The 19,367-nt window shown below is 35.5% G+C and overlaps 1 protein-coding gene across 50 annotated transcripts in view; it reads right to left on the bottom strand.

Moving 5' to 3' along the window:
- Dscam1 (Down syndrome cell adhesion molecule 1) overlaps positions 1–19,367 on the bottom strand; it is a 204,929-nt gene that overhangs the window by 36,923 nt on the left and 148,639 nt on the right. For 37 of the 50 annotated variants that reach the window (XM_074180400.1, XM_074180389.1, XM_074180384.1 and 34 more), the window contains 10 exons: positions 14,893–15,012; positions 14,664–14,837; positions 14,213–14,612; positions 13,755–14,160; positions 13,448–13,703; positions 11,294–11,449; positions 10,939–11,241; positions 10,353–10,860; positions 1,188–1,364; positions 968–1,134 (listed from right to left, as the gene is read on the bottom strand). In XM_074180400.1, coding sequence (XP_074036501.1) covers positions 968–1,134; positions 1,188–1,364; positions 10,353–10,860; positions 10,939–11,241; positions 11,294–11,449; positions 13,448–13,703; positions 13,755–14,160; positions 14,213–14,612; positions 14,664–14,837; positions 14,893–15,012 — 2,667 coding nt within the window. Of the gene's footprint in view, positions 1–967; positions 1,135–1,187; positions 1,365–10,352; positions 10,861–10,938; positions 11,242–11,293; positions 11,450–13,447; positions 13,704–13,754; positions 14,161–14,212; positions 14,613–14,663; positions 14,838–14,892; positions 15,013–16,412; positions 16,701–18,025; positions 18,314–18,707; positions 18,996–19,064; positions 19,353–19,367 lie in introns of all 50 variants that reach the window. The other 13 variants (XM_074180375.1, XM_074180417.1, XM_074180390.1 and 10 more) reach the window with 4 other exon arrangements.

Raw genomic sequence — 19,367 nt, forward strand, 5'->3', positions numbered from 1 at the left:
AATTTACCCTGCGGTTACAATATACATTTCTTAACAAAATATTACATTCAAATGAATGATTATTTAATGGAAAACGCAGTTCAATCTGGACTTATCCTCTTATCTTCTTATCCTCTTATTTCTGGTTGTTAATATTTTTTTCTTATTAAACACATAAAAAAGAGAATAAATATTAAACAGAATGAAAAAAGTGGAATGCAATTCTTTTCAACGTTTTCAGGGTTGACATGACATTTTTTAATACAAGGAAGAAATAGATTGCACAAGAAGTATGAAACTATTTTAATTGCAACAGTTCAAAGAAAAAGTCTACTTAAAGCTGAGCTCAGGTCAACAAAAATGCTAATCACCAAAAATTAAAACATTAATATTAAAAAATCACTGAAGTTTTTACAAAAACAACAGAAAAATGACATCTTGACAAAAATTGAGAGAATGTTTTTTTAGATTTTTAGAAATCAGGAAAAGTATCAGAAATAACAGCGCCTTAACACTACAAGATATATTTTTTGATATGGTTATTTTGTGTTGATATGATTTCAATAAAAAGGTTAAAATGGAACGACTAATGATGATTTGCAGCGCTATGTATTATATTCAGGTACTATTGCTATTTACAAGCGTACTTTTACGAAGCTTGAAGAATTCGTTCTTATGATGATTATGTACATGGTGTTGGTTATAAAACATGTGCTGCAAACACAAAATAAAACAAAGAAAAAACTGGAAATCTTATCTTGGTAAAGAGTAATATCTTTATCTGAACAAATTTATTGATTTGCCAAATTACGGTTCGATTCAATTATATTATTTGAAACAAAAATTTAAAGAAATACTTGAAAACTCATGAAATTTCAAGAAACCAAGAACAAGATTATCAGAAAATGATAAAAACACAAAACATCAAACAAGCATAACCAAACAAAATCAAACCAACATATGTACATATATACAAACACGACCTTACCTCCTGTGATAGTCAAAGTAGCAAATTCGTATTCTGCTACGTTGAACCCTGCGTTATTATGAGCAGTGACCCTCAAGTGATACCGCTGAGCTGGATCCAAATCAAGAAGTACAAAGTTTTGTCCTGGTTTCACATTGTTGGATACTTGAATCCACTCAGTATTGGTTCTACAAAACGAAACTGTAATATGTACCTAGAGATCCAAAAACGTTCAACTCACTTTTTTTTCTGTTCAATCACGAAATATAACATAGGACATCCTCCGTCAGACCATGCACTAAGACGTAAGGTAATGCTATTTGAGGATACTTCAATAAATTTATCAGCACTTGGGATAATTGGTTTTTCACCTCGAGTCTTGGGGTTCAAATTATCAGACGGATCTCCAGTGCCAATGCTAAAAAAAATCAATGAATATTTTGAAGAACAAATAAGTCAGCTCCAAAAATTGTTTTTATAGAAAGTGGAACACAAGCAAAATGCAGTTGATTGTGAGGACTTTGAAATGTACATTGAACTACAGAATTGTTGGATTAGATCAGTGTTTCTTGACCTTTGGTCCGCGAGTACGTGTATGGAGGTCAGCTGAGCTGAAATCAGAATCTGTAGGCGGTGCTAATAAACATGCTAATCACTTCAATAACTTGGAATGGCTCACAATGGTGGCGTATTGGCCGATATCTTCAGTGCCTCCAACAAGTTGAACTTAAGTGTCTTTAGCCTTTAGTTACGAAAACGTATACCGCCAGATGGCAGTGCGATTTCGCCCGATGAAATAAATACAAACTCCTCCCTAATTCTAACTTGACCAGGCCGGGGCATTCCAGGGCCGAACTTTATTCGCCGACGTGTTCGTTCTTCCAAATTACATTTTAGATTAAAACATGTTCTTTTTCGTGTTGATCTCCAAAGTTTGCACGAAAATTGCAGATTATTTGAAAATTATGAATCTTTTATCAAAATTGATAAATTCAAGATGCGGACGAGATATGTGATTAGAGCCCGATTTGACTTGCTATAAGGAAGTTTTCGGGGTCAGAGATTATGAATCTTTTGTCGAACTTAACGAATTCAAGATGACGGTTCCGAGATATCGAACGAGATATGTGATTATGGTCCGAATCGATTTGAAATTAGTATGTGGATTTTTTTAGGCTCGTAGAGTATAAATGTATTGTCAAAATTAATGAATTCAAGGTGACGAACAAAATGTGTTATCCGATTTATATTTGGTACAATGGGGTTTTCGGGGTCGCACATTATGAATCTTCAGTTAAAATTAATGAATTCAAGATGGCGGCTTCAAGATGTCTGACGAGTATTGTGATTATGGACCGATTCGATTTAAAATTGGTATTTTGTAGTCTCTAGGCGTGATTTTTTTCTATTGAATTTCGGAAATTCAAGAGGGCGGACTAGTTTTGTGATATCTGGCCGGGCTCTATGGAAGACTGGCTTTAAGATTCGAAGATAGTTATTTTTCTTTTGGAATTCAGAAATTCGAGATGGCAAACGAGTTTTGTTATTAAATGTCAAATTATATATAACACTGGTATTTTGAGGTTGAAGATAATGAGTTTTTCATCAAATTTCAAGAATTAAAAATAGCAGCATAAAGATGGCTATGGGTTATTTTGTGATTTATAGTCGTGTTCTGTTCAAAATTTATTTTTTCGAAAACATGAGCAGGGTGTTCAGAAAATAAAAAATTGAGAAATCATGTATCATATTTTGTCTTTCCAGTAAGGGTCCTTTCACAATATCAATTTTCAGCATTAGTTCGAAATGACGGAAAGATTTTATGATTCATAGTCGGATCCTCAAAAATAATTCATCTAGGGCTCTCCGGGGTAAATTACTCATATTTTTCCTCAAAATTAATTCATACTGCCAGATATATTTTTGAAATTGAATATTTTGCAGGAAAGGTCCACAGTTCAAATAATATGTCTGATTCCATATAAAGGGTTAGACAATATAAGTCAATACCAATCGTAAATAATTCAATTCCGCTGATGTGTATACAACTGTTGAAAATAAATGGAATCCAACAATTTTTTTGCTACCAATTTTGATTGTAATCAAATCAAAAATAACGAAATTCGTCTAACATTCTAGAGCCTCCATCTTAGTATTTCTTAATATGAAAATATCATGAAGTTTTGTCCCTAGTAATGAATACCTGTAAAATTTCAAGCCAATCGGAAGATATTAGACTTGCAAGATTTGATACAAACGTGTACACACGCAAACATACAAATAGGTAAGTTGAAAACTATCTGGTTATTGTAAAAATTTTAATATTTCAATCTTTCGTTCGGTCAGAATAACTTTTATCTTTTCCTATTCCCAATCCGACCCTGTGCTACATTTTACAATGGCTCTATGATACTCTCTCTCTCCCTCACCAGACGTGTGGGAGGAGCTACCTGACGGGCGTGTCATTTAAAAGAAATTCATCTACTATTCTGACTCCAGATTCAAAAGTAATAATTAGTTTTCACTAGTCGACGGCTGAAGCAAGACTTTATTAGTTGACTTTGATAAAATTTGATATTTCCCATTTCGAAAGGCATAATGCAAGGAAATCAAATTCGTATAAATAACACATTCTTATTAAATTAATAACAAAATAAAGGAAACATTAAAAAGAAAAATGAGAAAGTCGTTTAACTGAGAAAATGATAGGCTTCAATACCGAAATGAAATATTTTTTTTATTATTTTTCCTTTATACACTCATACAATCTTTCCTCAATCAGAATAAGAAAAATCGTTTCTGACTCCTTTTTTTTCAGGGATGAAGACCTTTAAGTCTACAAGGAAGGGATAGGTTAGGTTAGGTTAGGCCCTTTTTAGCAAATCTGGATCGCCGTTGACGTTATTCAACAATTCCTGAGCGATGCTCAGGCGACAGTTATTTGGTGAAAATTTAACAATTTTGGAATGAACTTCGCTGCCACAAGATTCGTGACCAAAATTTCCGAAAAAATTGCATGGCATGAGCCAACCGATATGCCGACATCCTCAGCAACTTCTCTAATCAAATCAAATCACTTTATTCACCCTGTAGAACTTACAAAGTTATAGGATAGATCAAATAGCATTTGTACATATACATAAAATAATACTCAGAGTAAAATTAAACCAAACATACTTGGAAGATTGTCATATGCATACAAAACATATCAACTTCATTCAACTCCAGCTTCATTAAATTAATGTGATAGATAAATAAAATTACGGAAGGTTGAGAAATTCATCTATAGTATAAAAATTATGTTCTAATAAAAACCTTTTTAGGATGGTTTTGAAAACCTGAATTCTATCGGTAGTTTTCAAGTCGGGCAGTTTGTTATAAAGTTTTAGCCCCAAGCAAGAAGGTGAGTTAGCGGTTATATCATATTTGACGGGATTTATGTAAAAATCATTGCACTTTCTTGTATTTACATTATGGTAAGATGAAATGCGATCATATTTCGACCTATTGTTGTGAATGAATACACACATTTCAAAAATGAAAATATCCGGGAAAGTTAGAATTTTCAAATGTTTGTATAAATCTCTGCAGGAGGTTCTCTGATTAACGCCTGCTAAAATCCGTATACATTAATATTAATTTCTAGATTTGAACAGATTTTTTGCCTGTGATGAAACCGTACTAATAAAGTTTTTCGAAAATTGAAATGAAGTGAGTTGGCGGCACACCATGAAACTAAATGATTTGACACCGTGTTACAATTTTCTTTCAAAATTGTGTCGTCTTTGTCCGAAATTAGAAGTGATGTATCATCTGCATACATAACGCATGTATTCTCAGCAACCGCGGTCCCAACATCATTACAATATAATATAAATAATAGCGGTCCCGACACTGATCCTTGTGGTACTCCAATGGTCAAAACTTGTGTATTTGAAATACATTTACGATGACTATTTTCAGTTCTCTGATTCACCGAAACAAACTGACTCCTGTTTCTGGTGAAAGACTCTATCCAGTCAAGGGCATTTCCTCTTATTCCATATGAATATAGTTTATTTAATAATATCGTGTGGTCGACGCAGTCAAATGCCCTACTGAGATCACAAAATATTCCACCAGGGTATTCACCAGCCTCGATGTACTCCAAGATTTTTGAGTAAAAAGCTGTCTCAGCAGTAATAGTGGACATATTGGATCGAAAACAATGTTGAATCGGGGAGATAATGTTATGCCTCTCAATGAAATGTAGTAAACCATGTAGGTATACATATTCAAATATTTTTGAGAAACTAGATGGAACAGTGATGGGCCTATAGTTCTCTAAAAGATATGGATCAGATTTTTTGTAGACAGGTACAACTTTTCGGATCTTCATAATGTAATGCAAGCTTTTTTCTGATCAAGAACATTGGGATTTCATCGGGTCCAGAAGAACTTTTATTCTTAAGTTTATTCGTTAGGAGAGATAACAGCTCATTATCTGTAAAAGGCTCAAGAAATATATAGTTATAAACATTAGTAAGATGATTGATATGATTACACAACACAACAAAGTTTTTGTTTCGGGGTTGAAATTAGATGATTTTAATGTATTTCCACGTGTTAAAACCGAAAGTGACCATAAAAATTATATATTAGCTCTTGTTTTCAAGATATAGTATCATTATATTATATATATGTATATTGAGTTTTCAACAAATGAAATATTTCATCACCAACAGTTTGTACACATGTTTGTTTACATAACACCCCTCTCATCAGCTGTTCTTAAGTAGTAAACATAACCTATGAGAGTTTGTCAATTGTACGCACGTGGTTGCTATTGAAATTATCGTGTGAAGTTGATTTTTAAATTAATTTAAGTGCTGATCTGAAATGCCTCGAAAGTGTGTGAATTCTGTCGATAGCTTTTGCTATATATGTGGTGAAATAACATTTAAGGCTCAGAAACGTAAAATGACACCTATCGTTAAGACAGCCTATGAACATTATTTTGGTGTGAAAGTTGGGGACCAAGATAAATCATGGGCTCCTCATATATGTTGTAATTCTTGTTCCGTCATATTGCGAGAGTGGCTGAAAAATAAAAACCGGGCAATGGCTTTTGCAGTACCTATGGTTTGGCGTGAGCCTACCAATCATACAGACGACTGTTATTTCTGCTTAACTCCTCCCATTAAGCAAGGTTTATCTATGAAGAAAAGAGGAACGGTTAAATACCCTAATCTCCCATCTGCTCTTCGGCCTGTACCACACTCAGACAATTTGCCAGTCCCTTCTCCACCCCAAAACTATGAAATTTTAGAGGAAGGTGATGATGACTGTTTAGAAGGAGCAACCCATCCTTCTACATCCTATGACCCTGATTTTGAGGTAAGCGATAGGTCTAGTGATCCACACAGAATTAGTCAAGCAGAGTTGAGTGACCTTATAAGAGATCTTCGCTTGTCTAAGGAAAAGGCTGAGCTGTTAGGGTCAAGACTACAACAGTGGAATCTTCTAAAACATGATGTGAAAATATCTCAGTACAGACAGCGTCAAAAAGATTTGCTTCCTTTTTTTGAGAAAAAAGAAAACCTCGTAGTTTGTTCTGATGTTAATGGTTTGATGGACTGCTTGAATTTGGATCACACTCCATCTGAATGGAAACTGTTTATAGACTCTTCAAAACTAAGCTTAAAAGCTGTACTTCTGCATAATGGAAATCAGCTACCTTCTATTCCTATAGGTCATGCAGTTCACATAAAGGAAACGTATATAAATATGAAAACACTTCTCCAATCAATCAAATATGAACAACACAAGTGGCACATCTGTGGTGATCTGAAAGTCATTGCTATACTCCTAGGAATGCAATTAGGGTTCACCAAGTACTGTTGTTTTTTGTGTCTGTGGGACAGTCGGGATAGAAAATCTCACTATAAAAAAATGAACTGGCCTACAAGAGACCTAAACCCTAATGAGAAAAATGTAGTTTACGAGCCTTTTGTAGATCCTAAGGATGTTCTCCTTCCCCCATTACATATTAAGTTGGGACTAATGAAAAACTTTGTGAAGGCCATGGACCAGGAAGGACAAGCTTTTAAGTACTTGAGAGCAAAGTTTCCCAGGTTGAGTGATGCTAAAGTCAAGGAAGGCATCTTTATTGGGCCTCAAATCCGTGAAATCGTAAATGATCCTGCTTTTGACATGATTTCAACAGGAAATGAAAAAAGAGCCTGGGAAGACTTTAAGGGGGTTGTACATGGGTTTTTAGGTAACAAAAGAGATGATAACTTCACAGCATTGGTTAAAGAGCTTCTTCAAGCTTACCACCAACTTGGATGCAACATGTCCTTAAAAATTCATTTTCTTCACTCTCATCTTAATTTCTTCCCACAAAACTGTGGAGCTGTGAGTGACGAACATGGAGAAAGATTCCATCAAGACATTGCCTTAATGGAACAGAGATATCAGGGCCGTTGGAATGAAGCAATGCTTGCAGACTACTGCTGGTCTGTGTGTAGGGATGCTCCAGAAGTGTTTTATAAAAGACAAGCTAAACGACAGCGATCTTACAATGAATCGGATGGACTTAATTGAAATTTGGTGGTACAAACTTCTTTTATTTGTCAAAACACTAAGAATAATGTTTTTTTTATTAATTTTGTACTTAAAATATTCTAAAAGAAACATAACAATATTGTTTTATGTACTTTCACTTTTCACGTATAGTATAACTACTCTTTAAGATTAAGTACTGTGTATCTCAAAAACCAGAGCTAATAAAAATTTTTCATTGTTATTTTCGTTTTTATCACCCCAAAATTAGTAGAAATTGACTAATTTAGTGTAGGAAACATTCAAAAAATATTTTTTTGTTGTGTTGTGTATTGGATGTGTTATTATTTTTAATCTCCCCAATTATCTTCTTAGGGGTAGTGATGAAAAAAACATTAAAAAGGCAGGATATTCTCTGAGGATCATTCACAACCTCACTTCCATGTATTAAGGAAATATTTTTCATAGTTGCAGAAGAGTGTGTTATACTATTTATCACCCGCCAAGCCATTTTTGTGGGATTATCGGAAGCCACTATTTTATTGTGATAATACAAGCGTTTTGTAACAGATATGAGTCTAGAATGTTTTTTTTTGCCATTATAGTGAAAATCGTACAATAAACTGTATTGATTAGTTTTTCATATACTAAATCTCTGATCCAGTTGCTTTCCACTTATCTAGAAAAAAATATTCACAATATGACTCCAGAGGTCGGGATAGTCAATGGTGTTTTGACACTGTGAGAACAAGGTGAGATAGACTCCTACCAGTGCAGGAAAGTGATTAATTCCTTTGAATTGTACGATTAGTCCAAAGGCCAAGCTATTTCATCTTCAACTTTGAAGATATTATCTCTTTTTCGTAGTCTTAAGGTTAGCTCGTTGAGGGCACTGAAGATATCATTCAGCGATTACGAGACGTGCTGCTGGCATTCATTCAATAACTTAAATGTCCACAGATATCTGGCCTCACGCTCTTTCTTTTCATAGCACAAATAACGATATCTTTACCTTATCAATCAACCAATCAAACATTTATTGAATCAGTTTTCCATCACAATCACATTAGACAAAAAAACATATCATCGTAAAATAATGGCTGATTCAACAGGTCAAACAAACTTAAGAAAGTCAATATGAAACATAAAACATACATACAAAAAAGTCAATAAGTTACAATCAAATTAGAATTCAAGGAGAAACTCATCCACAGAGTAGTATGCTTTTTGCAATAGAAAAATCTTGAGTCGCCTTTTAAAGACATTGACATTTGAGGATTTAATGTCCTCACTAAGCTTATTATATAGTTTAACCCCACAGCAGCATGATACTGTCAATCTACTATAAGGTTGATGTAGTTGAGAGTTATTTCTGGTGAAATGTTCAATGGATTTGCTCATTTCTAGGAATAATTTAAATATTATTTTTTATATAAATCAGAGTTTGGTAGATATTCAAACTAGGCATTGTTAATAAACTATTAACGAATGAATAATGGCCTGCAGTGTGCACTTGAAAAATTCTGAATTCCCTTTTTCCGAATAACATAAACTTCATTAGCTTTAGCTGATAAGCCCCACTGTTCAAGACCATAGAAAATCACTGACCGAATTAAACTGTGGTATAAAAGCTTGAGAACATCAAGAGAGACTGTTTGTTTTAACCGACGAAGTAAATATATATGTTTACTGGACTTCAGTTTGACACTTTCAACATGGAACTTCCAGGTAAGTTTATTATCAATGTCAACACCTAAGAATTTAGTACAATTAACTTGATGTAAAGTTTCATTATTTAATCTAACCAAATAGCTTTTATAAATTGTTGTATTTTTAGTAACAAAGTTGAGCATTTGAGATTTAGCAGAATTTAGCAGCATGCCATTAAAATGGGTCCAAAAACAGAGCCTTGAGGTACCCCTCTTGATATACATTTTCTTTCAAAATTCATTCTATTCACACAGACTAGCTAACTACGATCAGTCAGATCAGTCAAGCAGAGCCACTTATACCACAAAACTGCAATTTGTGTAACAGTATGACATTGTCAACGAGGTCGAAAGCTTTGCTCAAATCAAAAAATAATCCTAGAGTCTGCTGTTTGTTTTTCAAGATTTCCAGCACATGTTTAATGAATTGATTAATTGCACCAACTGTAGATTTATTTCTTCTATGAGCATTCTGGCTAGAAGAAAATAATCTGAATGATTCAAAGTAATCATATAATCTTTGATAGAAACATTATTCAATAATCTTAGAAAACTGACTAACTAGTGATACAGCCTGTAAGATGCACAGTCAGATCAAGAGCCCTTATTTTTGTATATTGGCAAAACTTTTGACATTTTCAGTATATCAGGAAACCTCCCCTCAATGAAAGTGGAGTTGACTATATGAGTCAAAGGCTCAGAAATCACATTGACAACCTTTTTAAAAACATGACTAGGAATTTCAACAATACCGGACGATTTTTTCTTACAAACTTTTATGATAACCTGTTCAATTTCCATTATTTAAAATTATATCAGGTGACAATAATAGTAATGAAGTCTCATTCTGAGTACCTGTTCATTCAACTAGGAACAATGATCTTTTTACTGTCCCCAATCATCATACTAACTATAGATCCTTCTCACCCATGTCAAGGTTAATGTGAGAAGCCAACAGTCTTAATTGTGAAATTAAACTAATTTCACTGAATACTTTTGAAAAACAATGTAACAACAAAATTCAATAGATAACCAGCTAGGATAATAATTTTAAATTGATATAATTCAAATTTTATATGTCTACAATTATACATACAATAACGTTAAGTTAGGTTAAGAAACACTGTCCTAACCTAAAATATAAGACTCCTTACCTGTTATAGGCAGTAACATAAAGCTGATATCTAGTCCCACACAAAAGTTTTTCAATTGTATGTTTCTCAACGTTGGGTGCAACCTGAACAGTTTCCCAGTCTCCGAATTCAGGCTTGTAGTGGATGGTGTATCCATGGATTGGCTCCCCATCGGTATCATGTGGTTTTAATTTTATCGTCAAAGAGTTCGTTGTTGTCGAAGTGAGCTGTACTATGGGAGCATGAGGGGGAGCATTCACGATTAACTGGTGAGTTACAGAATCTTGACCGTAATCATTTTCTACCCTGCAAGAGTATTCGCCTGCATCAGTTCGAGTTATGTCACGAATGAATAGGGATCCATCTGGGTGCTGTCTGATTCTGTCATTCGAATTGGGGATTAATTTGACTCCTTTTATTGACCAAGTTATGACTGGAGTTGGAACACCGACGGCCAAGCAAGGGAGGGTTACATCTTCTTTGTAGCTTGTTGTGAATGTATCGTCAAAAGATGCGGTTTTGGCGGGTACTGAAATAAAATACAGTTAGAATGTTACATTAAAGTTGAACTACTTTCATAAAATGTTTCCTCTCTGAAAATACTTACCACTTGTGCTCGGAGAAACTGTAACTTTCTTGGAAGGTTGTCCTTCTCCAATAGTTGTTGCAGCAGTCACCCAAAATTCATATTTGAGATTGCTATCGAGGTTTTTAGCTTGATAACTCAAATTTTGATTTTTCAAATTTGGTACTATTTTTTGAGATTTCGGCTTTTCATCACTGGTGACCTCTTTGTAATATACAATGTAATATTCAATGATACCGTTTGGTTCTGTTGGAGGTTTCCAACTCACAAGAATAGACTCTGCAGACATAACTAAAGCCTTGAGAGCTGTTGGAGATTCCGGAACTGAAAACGTTTTTTTAGACATGATGCAACATATTGTGATATAACCACTTACCATCTTGTTCAGTTTGACAATGAATTGGGGTTGTACGGACACCATCACCTCCTGAAGTGTATGCCAAAACCTCCATGCTGTAATTGGTATATTTTTTCAGACCATGGAGGATAGTTTCACTGGAAGCAGTGATCTTCGTGTCCTTAGAATTTTCATCTACAAATCAAATAAACATCACATGGCATCTCTCAAGATATGAAAATGATGATTCATTATCAAAATATTCTACCGAAATCAAATCCACAGACCGATCTCAACAGTATTTCTTACTGGTTCAAGCAAAAGCCATGTTGTGAGATCTTACAGATCCAAATCTCCGCTCATCTTTGATTATGCAATTAACAACATAAACTTATTACCAGTATGCAACAGAAAATATCTTGGAATTACTCAAGACACTGCCTCATGATTTCATATTCACATCATTACAACCGTTTAAAGATCTTGGGTTTCATAAATAGAGGTTAACATCTGTCTATATCAATATATCCATATTGCCAACTTTGTATTATAAAGTAATTATGCCACACCTTGATTATTACTCTGTAATTTAAAATCCCTGTACAACATACATATCAATAATATTCAAGGAGTCCAGCATAAACTTTTTAATTATATCAACTTCAAGCTACACATATTTTCAAACTATCGCCAAAGAGAGCAGAAGCTGAAATCATTCCCACTTTCTGTCAGAAGAAAGCACAGTGACTTTCTGTATTGTAAATACTTTATTCAGATGACAAAGAACTGCAGCCCTAGAAAATTAAAACACATTGTAGATGTGACTCAAATAATGCTCAGTGTGGCAGTTAGAGCTATCAAAAAATGAAGCAGTATTCAATTTCGATTAAATGTGACATATATGTACATTCCAGGTAAGTGTCCTGTCAATATCCACCCCCAAAAATTAGTAAATTCATCGTTTGCACGAACAGACTGTGTATCAATCATTCTTGTTTCAGTTTTGTTTTCATTTAATAAGGTAATCTACTGTAACACACTCCTTTGAATCCCTCATAATGTTTTCAAGAGATGGTACTTGTTCCTCACGTCGATGGAAACCTACTCCTATTGTGGTGTTTGGGATCCCTATTGGGATTTCCAAAAGTGTTCGGTAGATCACTAACATAGACAACGAAGAGGAGAGGGCCAAGGATCGATCCCTGGGGAACGCCTCTCGTGAGGCAACTAATTTGCTACTCAATGCACATCATTTGTTTTCTGTTAGCCACGTATGATATTAGTTAATACGACGCGTATGCTATAAACTTCTAACAAAATTTCATGGGAGCCAAACGTAGAGCTAAGATCGGTAAAAATTTCTAAAAATGTTTCATTTCTTTCAAAAGAGTGTTTTTATGGAATCAGTGATTTTACAGCATCTTTGGTAGAAAATTTTCTTTGTAAAAGCAAAGTGCTGACCATTTATAACATTATGCTTATCTAGGTAGCTATCGATAACAATTTCAATAATTTTTGGAAAAAACTGGTAGAACTGATATTTCCCTGTAATTTACTAGAAGGTCCTTTTATTGAAAACTGGAAAATCACTCTAGTTTCAAAAGAGTTGGAAATATACCATCAGTAATACATGAGTTTACTACGTCTACTATAACAGATATGACTGAAGGTGAAAATGAAAAGGAATCGCCCATTCTGCGAAGACACGTCGTTGTCTAAGGTCGTTTACCTTCAGATCCTGGGTCAGTTGAATTTTGTCCGGATGCAGGCCCAAGTCACGACGCAAAATACGCCAAGTTGTGGTCTGCGAAAGGACAAGTTCTTGTGAGCTATGCGAAATCGACTGCCTCGGATTCTCCTGCACACTCTCACAGAAAGCGGCGATTTCAAATAAATGACAACTAATTTGACAGATGTAGCTTCAACAAGATGGCCGTTATCAATTGTCAAAGTTCCTGCAGTGGAAAATCGATTGGACTCGTTCCCTTATGAGCTACTCAGTGTTTTTATCTACCAATCGAATAAGTATCACTGTTATTTTACTCAATCGCGCACAAACCCAAATTTATCTTTAATTTTTCAACACGAACTTTCTCGAAATATAAGAACGGTGGAAATGAGTTTCCAGATAAATCTCGAAGAATTAAACAACACATTTATATTTTCATTAAGAGAATACTTGAAAAATCTTACCAAACCAAGAATCAGAGGGTCCATATATAACTTTATATCCTTTGATGATACCATTGGCAGATGTAAGAGGTGGGGATACCCAAGAAACTCTGATAGTTTGAGCTGTTAGTGTTGTGCAAGTAGTTTTTTCGGGGGGTTGTTCGGGAACTCCTTCGGCAGTGTTGGCCTTGATATCTTCAGAAGTTGGACCAGCTCCAACTTTGTTGAACGCTTGCACGACCACTGAGTATTGAGTATATGTTTTGAGGTTAGAAATCTGAAGATGACATTCGGTTAAGCATTTTCCCCAATAAAATCAAGTTCCTACCTTTAAGTGGTGCTCTTTTCCCTCTTCTTCACGTTGGAATTCGACAGTTTCGAACAAATATGGTTTGTCGCTGTTAGCTAACCTGTAGCCAACATAGTAACCTTGAATGTCACCATTCCATTGGTCCCTGAGAGGAGGTTTCCAGTACACTTTCAAGGAATGTTGGTCTTCTGCTTCAATTCTGATACTGGACGGAGGACCACTTGGAACTTCTTCGGCAGTGATAATCGTTACAGTTTCAGAAGGATCACTAGTTCCAATGTCGTTTTCGCCGATAATTCGAATATGGTATGTGGTAGCGGGGCGTAATGTGAAAATGCCCGCTTCTGTTTGATCTCCTGGTATCAAAACTCGTTCAGAATTCTTGTCCCAACTTCCTTTACTTGGCTTATACTCGATAACAAACCTAAAAAAAAAAGCGTCACTACTTGCAAGTTTTGATTTTTTTGTTCTCTCACTTCTTGATAGGAGAATTTCCATCATAGGGAGATACCCAGGATAGCTGAACGGTTTTTCCAGATTTATCTAGTACTTTCAAACCGTATGGAACTTCAGGAACTTCTTGAACGATCATATTGATATTAGTGTCATCACTTCCAAAAGCGTTAGTGGCAATACAAGTGAATATAGCTGAATCACTTCTTTCGGTCCTCTTGATGCTCAAGTCAGACAAAACACCGTTGGGCAAAATTTCCTCTCTTATGGTATATCTGTTATCACCTTTGGGTTCCAGTCGTTTGTTGTTAATGTTCCACAAAATACCAATTGGTTTTTCTCCTTTGGCTTCACACTGCAGCACTGCAGGGTCACCTCTTCTTGAGGTTTGGTTACGGTACTTCACGTCAAATTGAGGGGGAGCTGTAAAGTGAGCAAAATAAGATAGGATAAAAAGAATGCAGAAATACATACCCTGAACACTGATCAAAATGACGGCCGAGAGACCGGACCCAATACCATTTACAGCTTCACATAAATAGTACCCTTCATTGGTTTTCTGTATATTATTAATTGTTAGTGTACCATCCTCAACTTTGATATCTGGATTATTGGGTTTGAAATCTTTATAATCGCCCGGTGAAACCCCTAATAAAACAAATCATTACACTAGCAGTTTTCTAAATTTAGTATATAAACATACCAGTCGCCCTTTTCCATGTAACAACGGGTTTGGGGAATCCATCGGCTTTACATTCAACAATAGCATCGGAACCCTGAGCAAATGCTTTGTCGGTAGGTTCTAAAATCCACCTTGGAGGCACTAAAAATGATTTGAAACTAAGATATTTTGGTCTGGTGACTAAATTTTTATTATGAGACAATTTTGAAAACAGTTGAAAGAGTGGACGGTAAAAATACAGAATGCAAAAAATTGTGTTCTTCTGATGATAAACATCACTGGCTTGAACGTTTAAGGTTCATTTCTTTAGATTTGTTTACTGCCAATCTTCAAGCATAGCCCACTGACTAATAAGAAAGTTTCTCTTCCTTATTCAGAGAAATCGGGCAAATTACGGATATGCAGTTGGTTGGTACCTCGTGCACTAGATGGAGTGACATTTTGTTGTTTCGCTCCAACTTAGCAAGAGGAATGAAATACTCTGAAAGAATCCCGATTTTCAATTATTGAATATCATTGACTTTAGGTCGATGATGGCCACTATCTTGCACTGATGAGTGGCTAATGAGCCCAAAACCGGTCTGCAAGTGTGCCCGTTCCAAAATTGAAGGTCGACTCTTTCAGTTGTATTACCAATTGCATACGCAGGAAATTTTCTGTGAAAATTCCTGCACTGACGCCAGTCGGATATAATCCAACGCCCTTCGTGGTATTAGCCAGGGGAGTAGTTGCTTTCTGATAGGTGTCAGTCCATTCAACCTACCGTGTAGGTATTTGAGACTGGCTTGCACGTTTAAAGTTCATTTCTTTAGAAAAATCATATGCTTTGAAAGTATAATTTCTTAGAATTCTCGGTAGTAGTAATTTCTTCATACTTTTATTTAAAAATATAACTTTATTTAAAAATATAACAGTCAAAATAAGTTACAGTCCACTCAATCACTTAGTTTTGACATGCATTACTCGAAAAAGTTTTTTTAAATAGTAGAAGATGGTATGAAAAATTTGCATATTTATGAAATTTTATGGAAAAGCACCGAAATACTGATGCACATTCAATTGAAAATATTTTATATTAATTCATCTTTTTGATACCAAATTCTACTTCCAGCATAATATGGTGAAATATTTTATATAAATATAAATGTGTGTGTATAATGTGTATGTATATATCTGAGCTTCATTTTTGATTAAGAGACCTCCTCAACGATATACAATATACAAAGTACTTCACCATACAAATTAGTTTGAAAACCGAAAATAAAAGTTAGTGACAACGTAAAAGAAAGCATGCAACAGTTAAAAGAAAGAGACAGATGAAAAAAACGAGTGCTGGGAATTGGATAAAAGGATGACCCTAAAATCCCAGCATAACGGGTAGGATAAGTGAGGACAGATAGGTTAGTGCTGGGATTTTCCACCATTTTCATTCATGTTAAAATACAGTGCAGAACTGAAAGTTTCTCGTGAAATTAGACACAGCAAATGATCGAGCATCTCTTAAACGTAACATCCGTAGAAAAATGAATTGATGGAAATACCATAAATATTCAACGTTGCCGTGGAGAAAACAGATCCAGCCTTATTGATGGCAGTACAAGTGTAATTTCCTGCTTGAGCCTCTGATACAGAATCAATAAGCAACAAACTGGCCTTCTGACCGATTTTTGTGATGCTAACACCACTTTCAGATTCTATGTGGATTCCTTTAAAACTCCAAGAAATGTTCAATGGAGTATCTCCTTCTGACACCAAGCACGTTACTTGAGTTGTTTGTCCAGAATTAACTGCAGAATCACCGAAACTGAACGGAACTATATGAGGCAATACTGGAAAAAATGAATTAAGTCCGATAGAATATACATTTAAAAAAAGATGACTTTCGCTGTCTGCATTTAGATGTAAGTGAGCTAACAGATTCGCTAAACGACAATTTTAGATGAAGTCAATGTTTGAAATAGTCGAAATAATAGCGAAAATCAGTTGAAAAATGAACACGAACTCCAAGGAATAAAGGTACGGTATTGGATGGAAATTAAGTTTTGACTACTACATAAAACATGTAGAAATTCTAACCATTAACGAGCAGTTCTGTGGTATACACCGATTCCCCCGCTGAGTTATTAACGTGGCAGCTGTAATTTCCAGCATTGGAGTATGAAACTGATTCAATGGTGAGCATAGAAGATCTTTTTCCTGCTTTAGAAACAGATATTTCGGGGAAATTATCGATGCTTTCTCCATTCAACTTCCATGTGATAAACAAAGGTAAATCACCAGCCGAGACTAAACAGTTCACTTGAGCATATTCACTTGAATGAAGAGGATTCCCCTCGAAATAAAATGGGGTAATTCTGGGTGCCACTGAATAAAGAAAATCGAATTACAAGCTAATACAAAATAGAACGGTAGATACCCTTTACAACCAAACGAGCAGTGAAACTAGAAGATCCTGCCCTATTAGTCACTGAACAAGTGTAATTTCCTGCGTGAAATTCATCAACAGAATCAATGCTTATCACTGATGTTTTTTTTCCAAAAGTTGCAATATTTACACCCACCACATCCTCTAGAGGTCTTCCATTGAGCTTCCAAGTGAAGTTAACAGGCATGTCGCCCACTGAAAGGCTACACTGTACGGTATTGGATTCTCCCATATACGACGGCTCAGCTCCAAAATCAAATGGCAGAATTTTTGGCATTACTATGACAAACACAAAAATTAAAAAACTAGGTGAACATAGAAACATTCATCTAAAACTAGTACACCTTTAGGTACCGTTAACGTGCAATGAAGCTGAATGTTTCGATACCCCAGCTTGGTTTTTAGCTGCACACGTATATGACCCACTATGTAAGTCTTGAACAGAATCAATAGTCAACTGGGTAATCCGTTTATTCGTACGACTGATGGAGACCCCCTGTAGATTATCAATAGGTCTACCATTGAATGTCCATTTTATTCCTATAGGAACATCTCCTTTGTTCACGGTACAAAAAACTGTCACCATATCTCCAGAATTTATAGGGTCATTGCCGAAATCAAAGGGTGTTATTTGCGGAGAAACTGCAAGGTACAAAATATCATTAAGCCAGAACGAATGGATGATGGATGGGGAAAAATAAAAATGCCAAAATGATAAAAATGAATAACCATTCACTTGTAGTTCTGTTGAGAAAAACGTTTCACTTGCTTTGTTTTTCGCTCGACAGGAGTAATTTCCAGCATGAGTGTAAGATATCGAGTCGATAGACAAAATCGAACTACGTTTGCCAACTGTAGTAGTGGATATATCTGAAAAATATTCAACTGGTTTTTCGTTCAAAAACCACGACAAGGTCACAGGTAAGTCCCCCTCCGAAACGAAACACTGAACTTGCACAGATTGGCCAGAGTGTGCTGGATAATCGCCAAAGTCAAAGGGTGCGATTTGTGGAGGAACTGAAAAGGAAAAAGAAATGGTGCCTATCATAAAGGTAATAATACTAAAAATCTTTGCAAAGAATAACCGTTAACTAGTAGTTCTGAAGTGAATGTTGCCGTGCTAGCCTTGTTTCTCGCCCTGCAGGTATAATTTCCTGCATGAGAGTAGGATACAGAATCTATTGAGAGAAATGAAGTTCGCTTTCCAACCATAGACAAAGATATGTCTGAAAAATCTTCCAAAGGGACGCCATTCAACAACCAATCGATACCAATAGGCATATCACCTTCAAAAGCAGTGCAAGTAACTTGTACAAACTGCCCGGAATGAACAGCAATATTTCCGAAATCGAATGGGGTTATTTGTGGTGGGACTGAAAGTAAAAAAAAGTAATATAGAAATGTTAATAACCATTCACGTGTAATTCCGTTGAGTATTCAACAGTTCCACCTCTATTGTTTGCAACACAAGTATAATTTCCAGAGTGGCCATGTTGAACAGATTCAATGGAAAGAATGGAACCCCGCTTTCCTGCTGGGGAAACCCCTATTTCTGGATAACTCTCCAGGGTTTTCCCATTCAGTAACCACTCGATTCGTATAGGAAGATCCCCATCTCGAACAGTACAATAAACCTGGATGAATTCCCCTGAATAAACTGGATCAGCTCCAAAATCGAAGGGAATAATCTGGGGAGGTACTGAAATGATAACTCATTTGTGAAATTTGAAGCAAGTGAAAGCAGAAAGCTTGGAAAAATTCAAATAACCATTCACGAGTAACTCAGACGAAAATTGCGCAATTCCTGCTCTATTCTCAGCTTCACAGGTGTAACGTCCAGCATGACTATATGAAACAGAATCTATCGCTAATATCGAGATACGTTTTCCAACAGCAGTAGTTGTTATATCTGGAAAACTTTCCAAAGGCTGATCATTGAGTCGCCATTTTATCATCATAGGTAGATCTCCTTCAGTTACAGTACAAGTAGTCTGTACTAATTGTCCTGCATGTACTGTGGTTTCTCCAAAATCAAAAGGAACGATTTGGGGAGGAACTGAAAGGAAAATAT

This window comes from Leptinotarsa decemlineata, unplaced genomic scaffold, assembly GCF_025532065.1.
Source record: "Leptinotarsa decemlineata unplaced genomic scaffold, Ldec_3_MD MMD2_tig00026294_RagTag_RagTag, whole genome shotgun sequence".
NCBI classification, from domain to species: Eukaryota; Metazoa; Arthropoda; class Insecta; order Coleoptera; family Chrysomelidae; genus Leptinotarsa; species Leptinotarsa decemlineata.